We start from the raw sequence: 13,395 nt of genomic DNA on the forward strand, positions 1-13,395 counted from the left end.
CACAGGTGTGTGCGCATGTACGTGCCAGCACTGCTGGCATCGGGACACTTTCCGTTACTGCCAGGGCCCAGGATGGCAGGGCTACATGGCCAAGCATGCACCTGCTCGTACACAGGTGCGTTTGGGAGGAAGCACGCCATGCTAACCAGCGTGCTTTAGGAAGCCGGCCAGCTGGGAAGCGGGCAGTGAGCACCTGCCTGCGCTGCAGCAAGAATGCTTTGGCTGTGCCGCCAAACTACAGCTGGTGACGATGCTTTCACTGCACGGATGTGCCACTCGCCGAGCGCTCACCAGGCATTGCCATGTGCACAGCATGAACCTCTCGTCTGTGTGTGGCTTCGAATGCAGTGATTTGCTCTCCCCGAAAACAGCAGTTGCCAGAACACTTGTATATATGAGCAAGCACAAGCACACGTGCATGTACCTTCTTTCTCCTTGTCCAAGAACACTTGGGGCTTTCCTCTCCATCTGATGTCATGTTCTTAGCCCAAACCCTTTACAACCGACCCAGGGAAAACGTGAGGGAACAAACACTCCCAACTGACGGCCTCTGCAGGCTCCACTTCTCTGCCTGCCATGTGTAAGGCATAGAGTGACCTTTTCAGGTGGTCAGTGAGCTTACCTACAGGCTGAGTAGAAACAGGAGGAGGGAGAGGAGAGAACAAGTGTCTTGGCACGGACATAACATGGGAATAACATGACCAAGCCCGGGCCTCTGCAGCAAGGCTATTGCTGTGTAGCCACTGTGTAGGTACACTTACATTGCGGAGGTGAAGCCACGTGGCTGAAGCCTCATGCTGGCTTCACAGGGACAAGAAAGGCTCAGCACACAGAGAGGGCCTGGAGGTCCCCAAAGTGTGAGGACGTGCCGCCTGGGCAAGGGGACGGGCCCCAAGAGGACAGCCAGGTCAGAGAGTGGCCAAGGCAACTGCTGCCTGTGGAGGAAGCCCCACTCCCCTGTCCTCCTCACACAAAGCCAACACTGCTCACCTAAAGCCACCTCTCCCCAAAGGGGATGGCGTCATATCAGTTTAAAAGTGCTTATTCCTTTAACGTGTATTTCCATTTATCTCTGCATCTCTCTCACAATAAAAGGGGAACAAAAAAATAAAACTAACCACGTACAGTGGACGGACAGGGAGGCTAACCCAGTCTCTCCTCAGAGCCAGCGCCATGCCATGCTCCACGCAGAGCCACGCTGCCTCTTCCCAGGGCCTGGCATTGCTCAGCTTTCCCTGGCCAGAAAGGATTTATCCTAGCTGGCATTTTTTTGCCCCATCTTCTTTGGTATCAGTTTCAGGCTACTCCTTCCCCCTGGTATCAGCCTGGCCTCACAGTGCCACGCTGTGCTCCAGATCTGGAGTGAATGGTCCCAAGATGGTGCCGTAAGGAGGAGTTTGGCCTCTTTCCTTTGGCGTCTCTCTGACAGACCAAACATATTCACACTGGAGCAATGGAGCTGGGTAGTTGCTGCTGGCCTTTTCTTCTTCCTAGCAAAAATTTTCCATTCCTTAATTATACCAGGTAGCACTAACACAGCCCCAGATAAGCAACTTTGTAAAGGGCAAGGTTTGGCAGGTGGGATAGCAGCTAAATGGCAGCTAGTCAAAGGTGAATTCCTGGGCACTGATCTGCTCTTCTGCTCTTTCTATTTTTAATTTTTTATTCATTTCATTGATACCTGTAGCAAGACAGCTGTGTAGGCCCTGCCTAGGCTCGGCTTGCCTCCTAGTGATGCTAAATAATATACTGCCTGAGCAACTGCCCTTTGGGATGCCATTGCTTTAAATTTTGTTTTCAAGGGCAAAATAGTTGTTAAATAAGGAAAAGAAACAGCTGCACCACTGAACAGATCTGAGCTTACTCTGTGCAGTAGCTTGGCAACTCCTTCCCCCACAGTCCTGGCTCTTCTTGTTCTCAGCAACATTGCCATTTTCATTTGTAAAGTTTCCCAGTTAAGAGTGACTTTTTTTTTTTTTGTTCTGTTCTGACCAGGTTCATTTCTGAGAGCAGGAAAAATTCTGATCCCTCCGACTAAAAGCTCATTGTTGCCCTTTTGCCAGTTTTAATAAGTAACCTCAGTCCACAGTAACAATTACATGTCATCAAGATTTCCCGCCTACACATTTCTGCTCACGGCAACATTTTACCACTTGTCATCATAAAATGACTGGCTCGCGTCTCCTGATACTAGAAGGTTGGTCTTTCTTGACTAACGGATAGCAAGTGCAGCTGCCAGGCCACCAGAAAGGCCAGAAATGCAGAGTTTGTCTCAAAACTGTTCCTGACAGTTGCCTGTGTTGGTACCTGCATCTGTAGAAGGCTGAGTGTTGTGCCTGCTGTGATTTTAATCCACTTTGGGGTTCTGGTCTGCGTACCTGGCAATTTGGAGACTGAGCAGGTCAGAGAGGCGGCAGACCACAGAAAATCTGCGTTGCAGTGATGTTTTGTTAAGACTTTCAGGGCTGCCACGTGCCCGTAGCGTGACACCAAAGGAAACGCCTATCAGGAGAAAAATACAGGGAACTTAAGGTTTTATTGGGGCATGAGGGACTGAGTGTGGTCTCTGAGAATGGTTACGAGCTCTTTCGGGTGGGCTGTGCTTACTTTCAAGGTTGCTTATTGGCACTTATGCATTCGAAAAGCATTTAGCACAACACAATCTGTGAAAATGGCAGCCAGTCCCAGCCAAGGGGGGGGTCAGTATCCTTAGACAGGCTCTTGTCAAGCGTTCAGCCTTGTGCACACTTGAAAGCACTTGCTGCTCAAGCTATACCGTCAGCTCCCAATCCTCAGCACAACGGCGGTGGATTATTGATGACATACGCTGGCCACGGGGACACTTTTCCATGTTTCCAGCTGACCGATCTGTGCTGGCAAAACTCCCTCGCATGGGCCGGGCCTGGCGCCGGTCCAGCCACAGGTTGCGTTTGCTGCCAGAAGTTTGCAGAGTATCAAATTCTACTTTGGCTTTGCTTACACACAGAAATTGTAGGAGTATAATTAGCTTGGTTAATACGTTCAATTGGCACATGTCTATTGTGTGTCACCATTCAGTGCCCGACACCCATTAGCTCACTACAGCGCTCATTTACACAGGATTAATACCCAGCGCTTCCGACTCCGCGCCACGCGCGCCTGCACGGCCAGGCTGCACCGGCTCCAGGTGCCCCAGGGCGGTGCGAAGGCCCCCAGGCGCCCCGTGCCGCCGGCCCCGGGCCCAGCCGCCTCCGCCGGCCGCTCAGGGCAGGCCCCGGGCCCCGCAGCAGGACCGCACGCTGCAGCCTCCCGTATCTGACGGCACAGGGCTGCTGCGCAGGCGGGTGAGGCTCCTGTCCCCGCTCGGCCGGGCCATCCCAGCCTCGCCCCTGAGGGCAGGACCGGGAGCCCCGCAGAGCCTGCTGAGCCCGGGCCTGCCCTGGGCCGCTGCGGGGCCGCGGAGTCGCGCTGCCCTCGGGCCTGGGCTCTGCCCCCACCCCCGGCGGGTGTCCCCGGGGACCCGGAGGCGGGGTGTGGGCGGGGCACGGGTGGGCCCGCCCGCCGTGACCGCCGTGGGGGCCCCCGGCTGCCGCCGGCCCGGCCCGGCCTCCCCGGGCGCCTCGAGTAGGCCCGGGCCTCCCTAGCAACCGCCCCCTAGCGACAGCCTGCCGGCCCGGGCCCGTCCGCCTAGCAACCGTCCCGCTCCCGGCCTCCTGATTCGCTGGCCCGCCCCCGCCGGCCGTCGAATTTCTATTGGCTGTGAGGCGGCAGCGGGCAGCGATTGGCTGCGGCGGCGGGGACGGGGCGGGCAGCGGAGGGGAAGGGGGCGGGCCCGGGCGGCAGGGCGGGGCTCGGGCGGTGGGGAACGGCCGCGGTGGCGTCGGCAGCCTGCCGGACTCGTTGGGCGCGTGGTGCGGAGGGATACGGCGGCCGGGCGTTGGACCGGGGGGAGGGCGGAGGCGGCGAAGAAGAGGGACGCCCTGCTGACGTGAGCACGCCGGGCGGGGACTCGGACCCCTCTGCGTCGGAACGGGCTCGCGCCGGCCGGGGGGGGGAGGGGCGTGAATCGGTGGCGTTCTCCGCCGTGAGGAGGAAAGCGAGCCGTGGTCCTGACGGGCAGGCGCCCTCCGCCAATGGGGAGGCAGGGCTGGTGCGGACCCCGCGGAGATTGGCCGGCGGGCGGAGAGGGTGGGGCGTGCGCGCGCGACGGGGCCCGCCCGGAGCGGCGGGGCGGGGCGGCGTGGGGGAGGGGTGCGCGGGGTGACCCGCCCCCCCCCCCCCCCATACCCCCCCTCCTCCGTGCAGGGCCGGCCCGGCAACATGGCCTCGGAGCTGGAGAGCCTCAACCCCAGCGCGCGGATCATGACCTTCCGCCCCACCATGGAGCAGTTCCGGGACTTCAGCCGGTACATCGCCTACGTGGAGTCGCAGGGCGCCCACCGCGCCGGGCTGGCCAAGGTGCGACCCCCAGCCCCTCCCGGGCGGAGGCCGCGCACCCGGCTCGGCCCTCGTCCGCCGAGCGGGGCCGGGCCGCCTCCGCCCTTTGTTTACCCCGCGGCGCCGGTGGGGCGGGCGCGCCCCGGCCGGGGGTTTTCAGGCCGGCTTCCCCAAGTTTGGCGCTTCCCCGGCAGCGGCCGGGCCGGTGCGCTCGGCGGTTAAGGGGTGCGTTTTGCTTCCTGCAGATAGTTCCTCCGAAAGAGTGGAAGCCGCGGCGGTGCTACGATGACATCGACGAGCTCGTCATCCCAGCGCCCATCCAGCAGGTGGTGACGGGGCAGTCCGGCCTCTTCACGCAGTACAACATCCAGAAGAAGGCCATGACGGTCCGCGAGTTCAGGAGAATCGCCAACAGCGACAAGTACGTCCGCGCCCGCGTCGCCGTGCGCGTCGTTACTGCGGGAGTTCCTGTTGCCCGGCTTCCCCGGGGCCAGGTCCTCGCCACGGACCGGTGCCGCTCAGAGTCGTGAACGTGACGCCCTGGGCAGATGAGGTGTGCTTGTAAAGCTGGCCGTGCGCATGGGGACCTCTGTCGCTTGTGTCACTTGGCAAGAGGATACTTAATGCCGGCAGAACTTTTTATTTCTGCTGTGGACTCCTGTCTGTTTGTCCCTAGCAGCTAGACCATCAAAATATTTGCCGAGTAGAGTAGTAGAGAAAGGAACATTCTTGACATGAAAAAGGACACCGAGAAAAGATCGCTTTAAAAGGATTTTAAGCAAAACGGCTTTAGAAATCACTATTCAGAAATGGCATTGAAATGGTCAGCTGCAGTCTGCCCACTAAAGCTTATTTTGTCTTGCAAGAGCACTACACATCAGCTGTCTTAGGGTCCTGATTCTCAAATAGAATAATTTACTGAAAATTACTCTTTAATGCTATATATGTAATTGTCGGGAGAATATATACACACACACACGTTAAATAGGTGTTAGAGTGTAAATTTGATCCCTCAGTGCTGCACAAAGAGGCCAGTATATAGTTAGCAGGGAACAGACATCAGGGGCAGATACGTTGTTGGTAAAATGAGTGTGCTTGACCAGTTTACTAGCAGGTGAGTCTGGAAACGTATGGTACTTTTACAGTGGCAGAAAACTTTGGTTTTGGTTTTTTATCATTTCTGGTTTTGTCCGCATCCTTCCTTGCTAAGTAGCAACAACTTGCAGAAGTAGATGCAGAAGTAGAAAGTGAAATTGTTCTGACCCCAGAGAGGTGAACAAAGCAAAAATGAAAGTAAACTGAGAAACAGGGAAAGTAATTTTCTTCCTGATCCTTTGTTCCTGAGGCTCACAGGAACAGAGCTGTGGCTGCTCCAGTTGCTGTTCTGGGAGGTAGGGGTCTGGCTGATAACATGCATTAGGTATTTTTATCATAGCTTTCGATTCTTTCAGTGGTGGAGAATGTGGGTTTAGACTCGTCAAGTATCAAACTGCAAAGTCGTTAGTGTCTTTGTTGGTTTTTTCAGGTACTGCACACCCCGCTACACAGACTTTGAAGACCTTGAACGAAAATACTGGAAGAACCTTACATTCAATGCCCCTATCTATGGTGCTGATGTTAATGGCACACTTTATGACAAGGTAGGAGAACCGCTTTGGTTTTCACGTAGCGGTTATTGCCGTACATTGCATTCCATAAATACTAACGTAGCATTTGACTCTTAACTTTCAGAAAGAGTTAATGATAGTCTTAGCAGAGTTCCAGCTTCTGGAGTAGGCAGGAACACAATAAACCATATGTTTATAACATACTCTCCACTTAACCCAGATAGTTAAAGAACGCTAATAGAGGTAACATTGTAAGGGACCTCTGTTAGCGCTTCAGTGTAATACAGTTTAGTTCAAGAAAGCAAAAACCGCTGTTGCATAAGCATTGCTTTTATACTGCTTTGTCCTGAAAGGCGTATGAGGGTTGGAAGTGTTGATCAGTGAACAACACACTGCTTTGGTATCCACTAGTGCATGTATTTTTGTGGGACAGCTCTGTAGCTGTTGTGTTAGGATGATAAATGTTAGAAAAGGGTATGCATTTTACTTGCTAGTCTCCTAAGTTATGATGATTTGTTCTTTTAAAAGATGTTTGGAATGAAAAGTGTTTCTGTTCAAGAGGGTTCAGACATCAGCTCAAGCTCACACTATTGTTCTCTGCTCTGTGAAGTCTGTAGCTTCATGATTATTTCTCCTTCCTAATCATTATGTGACTGACAACTTTTTTTTTTTCCTCCATAAAGGTGGCTAGTAAACAACCAGTATGTAAGCTAACACCACGTGAAACTTTTAGGTGAACTAGCTAATGGTTTGAGCTGTGCCAGTAGATGATTTGTCCTGGTGTGCTGTTTCCAAGTGTCTGATAGCTTTGGCAACTGTCTTCTTAGTTGTGTGGTTTTGTTCTTCATAATGCTTGTTTAACATGAGGTTTGTGTTTTACAGCATGTAGATGCATGGAATATTGGCAGATTGAACACGATCTTGGATATTGTGGAGAATGAAAGCGGCATAACCATTGAAGGAGTGAATACTCCTTACCTATATTTTGGCATGTGGAAAACTTCCTTTGCTTGGCATACTGAGGACATGGATCTCTACAGTATTAACTACTTGCATTTTGGGGAACCCAAGTCATGGTAAGATTTTCTAGGGAAGCTTCTAGATGTAGAAAAACAATACCATAAAACATTGGAGTCAAAATCACGAAGTTGTGAGAGTTGACTAAAGGAATTGCCATCCCTCTGATCTTGCACTGCAGTAGTATCTGATGACAAGAACTCTAGAAACCTGTAAGGAACTGCAAAGCAGTGCATGTCCTCAGTAGCATTTGTTTGGTTACCTTCTAGAAAGTCCATTTGCTGTCCTGATGTAAAGAGTTCCTCAGAATTATAATGTAAGGTGGACGCTTTCTGCTGTGATAGGGCCAGAACTTGGAAAACTTGCTTATGATTTCCTGAGGCTCTAAAGTGACCATACAGAGGTAAAATGTCTGTTGTCACGCAGGCACTATGGGAACAGGCAATTTTTAACAGACTGAAATGCAGCTATTTATCATAGATCTAAAAGCAGGCTAGTGTATCTTGCTGAGTGGTTCGTCCAGTGTCTGAGCTTTCATGATTGTTTTTAGGGGAGGCTCCCAAATTTTTCTGTAGCATGGGTTGCAATTTTAAGAGTGAATCATTCCCTTCTGTTCACAAATAAATTTCTCAAGCAACTTCAACAATTGTTTCCATGGCAGTTTTGTTGGAAACTAGTATTTTTGGCTGCTTTTTAATACAACTTTGAAATAAAAAATAATAGCTAGCGCCATGTGACCAGTGAACAACCCCATGCAGTGGCAATAGCATGGGAACATGAAACAAAATAGTTCAGTCAGATAAAACTTCTGGCCATTGCTTCTTTTACAGTAGTATGTGGAAGAAGTTAACTTTGCTGATACCTTAGTCTGATTTATTTAACAAGGAACTCCATCAAGAATACAGCACTCTATTCCAGAGCAAAAGCAAGCTAAGTAGGTGATTTTATTTACTGTAGTCACACCAACTAGGAGTTTTGTGGCGCCCATAAAAAAGTGCGTACAGAGAGAGAGAGAGACAGACGTAGCCGTAAAGAGTACACTGCAAGTTGTGCGCATGTTAAGGATGTGGCATAGCATCTGAGTTAGTCCCATCTTGGTCTGAGCAGCTGAAAGAGATGATTCCATTTTCTCTCTTGCTCTGTGTTCCTCCTTGCACCGAGTATACTACCGATTGCACAGCTGTGAACTGAGACAGGTCAGGAAGTGCTCTTCCCTTTCTTCTCACAATTCATGTTTTGCTGCGCAGATCTGCTAATTAAATGCATCAGGCTTTTTAGTTCCTTGACTGCTTAAGCAAAAGTCAATGGAGGAGATGGTCAGCTTTTTGGCTCTTGATTTTTTTTTTCTTGGAATAGAGAGGTAAAAGTCCCTGATAAAGATTTTTAGCTTTATATCATCGAACTTTGAAAGAGCCAGTGTAGAGATAGAGGATTTTTTTTTTTTTTTAATAATTCATGCCTTGATGCCCATTTATGATTTCCAGTCAAACTTTGAGATTTGTCATGTCACTGGGTCTTAACAGACTTGTTCTTATGACTGCAGGTACTCTATCCCTCCAGAGCATGGGAAGCGACTGGAGAGACTTGCGAAAGGTAATTGGACAATTCATGTCCTGCCTTTTGCAGAAGGTGGGGTGGACAGCTGCAATGGGTTTCGGCTCTTTTAGAGGATGACATGCCTGTAACATTTATAAGAGCACAGGCTGGCACGACTGAACGGATAATTTGCCTTTTAGAATATAGATTGTATTACTTCTGAGCGTTTGTTTATAGCATACACACAAGAGAAATGTCACATTACAAATAATGCTGTTGTGGTCTGTCTAACCTTTAACGAGAAAATCCTTAACTATTGATTATTAGAACTGGAAGGTTATAGCCAAGGGAAGATCCTTCTATGTGCGGTCTTTCTTATGCTCTTTCAAACTGGCATCCGTTAAAGATAAATCTCCAGGAGTCGTCCTTTTTCTTCAGAATGCAAGCTAGCACACTTCGAATAACGTGGTCCATACTTGGAGGCCTAGGGAAAAATACTGTTTAGACAGTAACTTTTCCTAAAAATTACTGAAAAATTAATTTCGTTCACAGCAGAACAGTAACATCTCTCCTTGCCTTTATTTTAAACAGGTTTCTTTCCAGGAAGTGCCCAAAGCTGTGAAGCATTTCTCCGTCACAAGATGACCCTCATCTCTCCATCAATTCTGAAGAAATACGGCATCCCATTTGATAAGGTGTAGAAAAGTAATCATGGTTATACCAGCTCAGTCAAGAGGTTCATGCAGCACTGTCTCGTCTCTAACAGCAGCCAATAGGAGATGATTAGAGAGGAAAATAGGAACAGGGAGGGTATAAGGCAATCCTTTCCCACTGTACCTCCATTTATTCAGCAGTGGTGCCTGAAAGAGTTTGAGACAGAAAAATCTGTCAAGGATTATTAAAAACAAAGACTCTGTCTTCTGTGATTTTTTTTTTTTTTTTTAACTTAGAATGACACACAACATCCCGTGTTAGATTAACTTTGCTGCTTAGCTGTGTATTCAGTGAAGAGAGATTGTTCTTTTTTTGTTTCAGACTTGTCCTCTGCTAATTTCGTTTGTTGTGATCTGTTTCCTCAATAGAAAAATATGGCTTGTTCCCTATTAATTTTTTACATTACATTAATAACTTTATAGACTTCCTTACTTTCTTGGGTGATAACCTGCCACCCCCCCTCCCCACACACATGCATTGAAGGTCTAGTCTTTGAGTCCTTATTCAGAAGTACTGTCACATCTGCGTAGGCAGCTGAAGGGTTTTGTTGTCATGAACCTTTGATAGACAGCGGGGAAATGTTGAAGAGCAGCAGTGGAAGACTGACTGAGAGTTGTACTTGAATATGAACAGCAAAAGAAAACAGTAGTAAATTTCCAAGTTGTGTGTGGATAGAAATTTTACTTGGCCTTAGATACTGTTCAGCCAAACCTGTAGCTGATGCAGATAAGTACCTTTATGACCTTCAGAGAGCTTGCCACAGGGTATTTCATATGTATAACCACTTCTGTGCTATTTTGACCGGTTGTGTTTTAGTAAAAAACGGTGAGTGTTGCTTTCCAGTAAACAGACACTTAATGTAAGTAGGAGAATAGTGAAGAGAATTATCAAGTCTATCCATTGAAGGAAGTAACTCCAACCACCATCTCTGAGTGGGGGTTTCAGATACACTGTATGAGGGTATGGGAGCTCCTTCTATTCAGACCCACCAAGTAGACTCTTAAGTTGTGAATAACAATGCGGTGTCTCAATTGTCTTCTAGGTGACACAGGAGGCTGGAGAGTTCATGATAACCTTTCCTTATAGCTATCATGCTGGCTTTAATCATGGCTTTAACTGTGCCGAGTCTACCAACTTTGCTACTCTTCGGTGGATCGAGTACGGGAAGCAGTCTGTACTGGTAAGTGGTCTGTTGCCATCCTATTGCGTACAAATAAACTAATGCTCTGCTGCTCATTAAGCCCCCAGTGTTTGCTCTAAGGGAGTGAATTCAGTGCTTTGTCCATTTAAGATGTGATGTTTGCTTTCTGATATGGTAACAATGTCCAGTCAGCCTCCTGTTTCATGTCTGTGTTTTAACTATGGATAGCATATAACATGCTTTTTAGCTTTGTGTAGATCAAGTGAGGCTTCAAAGAAAAGCAGGGGACTGGCTGTCTTTCCAAAGATGAAAGGGTGTGCTTGGTGGTCAGGACTTGTCAGTATTTTGTCTGATATTTTAAGCATTATTTATGAACCGTTTAGCCTGGACATATGACTTTGGTAACTTAAGTCACTTATAAAAATAAGTGTCTTGGCTGAACCTTTAGACTAGATAGTGTTATATCCCTGTAGAGGTGCCTTACAAACATGGATTATGTTCTCAGAAGTTACATTGACATTAATGCTTTGAAGCACTAGTTGTAATCATGCCTAGACAAGGGGGAACATGTACTGCTCTGGGTAGGCCCAGAGTTTGTATGGCTCCAACTTCCTCATTATAGTCTCTGGTTTCGCTGGCTGTTTTTGTATGAGCTCATTTTAAAACAGTGAGCTTCTACCAGCAACTCTGTAAGTAGGCTGGTGAGCTTTCTTTCTTAGTTATTGTGATAACATCTGATTTTCTGTTTCGTCGGTTTTTCTGGCTTTTCTGTCCAGATTTTAGTAACTTAATACATGCTCTTTTGACTTCCTGGGAAAGAGTCTTGAGAGTTGTGAGGCTGAATTACATGTAACTGTGGGAATTTTTTCTTCAGTTAAGCTCCTGAAAGCAAAGTGATACAGGAATGCAGAGTAGAATTGCTGAGTATGTGACCTTACTTGACTATTTTTTTTTGTGACTTCAGTGCTCATGTCGGAAGGACATGGTGAAGATCTCCATGGATGTGTTTGTGAGGAAGTACCAGCCAGATCGTTACAAGCTTTGGAAAGCTGGGAAGGATGTGACTGTTATTGACCATGCTCTTCCAACCCCAGAGGCAGCAGAGTTCCTTAAAGGGGATCTCATGCAAAAAGTCAAGAATGGGAAACAGTGTGCTGAAGAAATGGAAACGGGAGAGATGTGTAAAGAGGAAGTGGACGGGGATGAGACGAAAAGGTACTGCTTTATATTGTCCTCTGCTTTTCTATTGGATTATTAGAAGTTGGACCCAGCTGCAATTGAATGTTTGCCATTCTGATAGAATAGCAGTCAGAGTTAGCAGTAGTCTTATTTTCTTGGGAATAAGGTTTACTTGTAATTGTTTTTACTGTTTGAGTCCACATTGATGATGGTCTGTGGTAGACAGGAAATGCACCAGCGTGGAAGGTAGTTCTTCAACTTTGGGCACGTGTCCAAAGCCTGGATTGGAAGTGTGCACCATACACTGGGAGGCCAGAAGAAAAAGGGGGTGTGCTGGGATCATGGACAGTACTTGCTAGCAGATTCTGGTAGCATCAGTGCCACAAGCTGCAACATCAGTGTGCAGTTCCTGGTTGCTGAAGATGGACAGGCTAATTATCTTACATTTTGCAGTTAAATCTTTTTCAGCCAGTGTCAGCTACTATTCCTAAAGCTGTCTTTGGTGGTGGTTTTTTGTTATTGTTTTGGTTTGTTTTGGTTTTTGGGTGTTTTTTTTTTTGTTTAAGGTAAAGAATGCCTAGCTAGAACGTAGCTGCCTAATAGATGATTAACAGATACTGAGGAGTCATTCCTAAGTATTGCTGACTCTGCTTCTGTAAAGGCAAAGAAAACAGTTCAGAATAATTTGGAAACTATTTGGCTTGCCAGATGCTGTCTCATAAAACACTGATCCAAACCAGGCTGTATTTTGTACATCCAGGCACAAATTTAACAAGCTTACGTGTTTGGTAACCTGACGTATGGATTTGTCTTCTGCAGCATCCCCAAGCATCGCATAGGAACAAAAAGGCACAGGGTCTGCCTGGAAGTGCCTCAGGAGGTGAGTGAGAGCGAGGCCTTCCCCAAGGAGGAGCTGAGCTCCGCTCAGTATGAAGCGGACATGGCAGAGACTCGTGAGGGACCTACAAGTGAACTTGTGCAGCAAGGTGCACAAGGGCTCAAGCTTCCAGGTAACTGTGTGTCAAGCTTTATCCTGGTACAGGGGGTGCAGGGTATTATTCTTCAGGGAGAGAAGCTGCTAGAGCTGAATCTGGGGCACTCTCTCGTATGATGCTAGTCAGTAGGACGTTGTCATGTCCAAAAAAGCAGACGCTAGTTTGTCAGAGCCATGGCAAGCACTTCAGAAATTTACTGGCATGAGACTTGAGATATTACTATTTGATTTTTCAAGACCAGAGAGGGCACCTGGAACAATTTTAGGTTGTGCACTTTAGTTAAATTTATCTGACACTTTTGCCGCTGGTTTGAGTAAATGAAATAACCACAGCTTGAATTGTTAGCTTTTGTAACCTATCTGTGGATAACTCCCCAGTGAGAATGATATAAAAAAATGTTGGGGGAGAGCAAAGGTGTAGGCAGCCACCCTGTAGCTGCTTCAATGACTGACTGACGAGGTAGGTCATGGGGATGTTGCCTTTCAGCTGAATTAAAAGGAACAGGAAGTATTGCATGAGACTTGCTTAAGAAATTGGTGTTTCTAGCTTTTGATTTTTGCTCTTTTTATTTTGTCTGCTGCATACAGAAATGTATTGGATGCCTCAGTAGTCTAAGGTCCTCTGTGTCCCTGTTGTGTAATGTGACCTGTTTATAGAAATTGGTTAGTAAAACATACTCACACTTCCTGGTAATTTGGGTCTGGTATGCTGTATAGATGTTTTATTTGTGATTTTGTAATCAGTAGGCTGGAGGAAAATTAACATGCCTTGTAATGGGTCAGTTATCCTT

At 47.9% G+C, this 13,395-nt stretch overlaps 1 protein-coding gene across 3 annotated transcripts in view; it reads left to right on the forward strand.

Annotated features, from left to right (window-relative positions):
* The first annotated feature begins 3,835 nt into the window (after positions 1–3,835).
* KDM4A (lysine demethylase 4A) overlaps positions 3,836–13,395 on the forward strand; it is a 43,163-nt gene continuing 33,603 nt past the window's right edge. For 2 of the 3 annotated variants that reach the window (XM_075508598.1, XM_075508601.1), the window contains exons 1-10: positions 3,836–3,967; positions 4,285–4,437; positions 4,662–4,837; positions 5,942–6,056; positions 6,906–7,099; positions 8,584–8,633; positions 9,168–9,271; positions 10,333–10,470; positions 11,396–11,646; positions 12,430–12,620. In XM_075508598.1, the coding sequence (XP_075364713.1) occupies positions 4,300–4,437; positions 4,662–4,837; positions 5,942–6,056; positions 6,906–7,099; positions 8,584–8,633; positions 9,168–9,271; positions 10,333–10,470; positions 11,396–11,646; positions 12,430–12,620 (1,357 nt within the window). In that variant the 5' untranslated portion in view covers positions 3,836–3,967; positions 4,285–4,299. Of the gene's footprint in view, positions 3,968–4,111; positions 4,130–4,284; positions 4,438–4,661; positions 4,838–5,941; positions 6,057–6,905; positions 7,100–8,583; positions 8,634–9,167; positions 9,272–10,332; positions 10,471–11,395; positions 11,647–12,429; positions 12,621–13,395 lie in introns of those variants that run through there. The other variant, XM_075508600.1, reaches the window with a different exon arrangement.

The sequence above is a fragment of the Mycteria americana genome, chromosome 7 (assembly GCF_035582795.1).
Source record: "Mycteria americana isolate JAX WOST 10 ecotype Jacksonville Zoo and Gardens chromosome 7, USCA_MyAme_1.0, whole genome shotgun sequence".
Lineage (NCBI taxonomy): Eukaryota > Metazoa > Chordata > Aves > Ciconiiformes > Ciconiidae > Mycteria > Mycteria americana.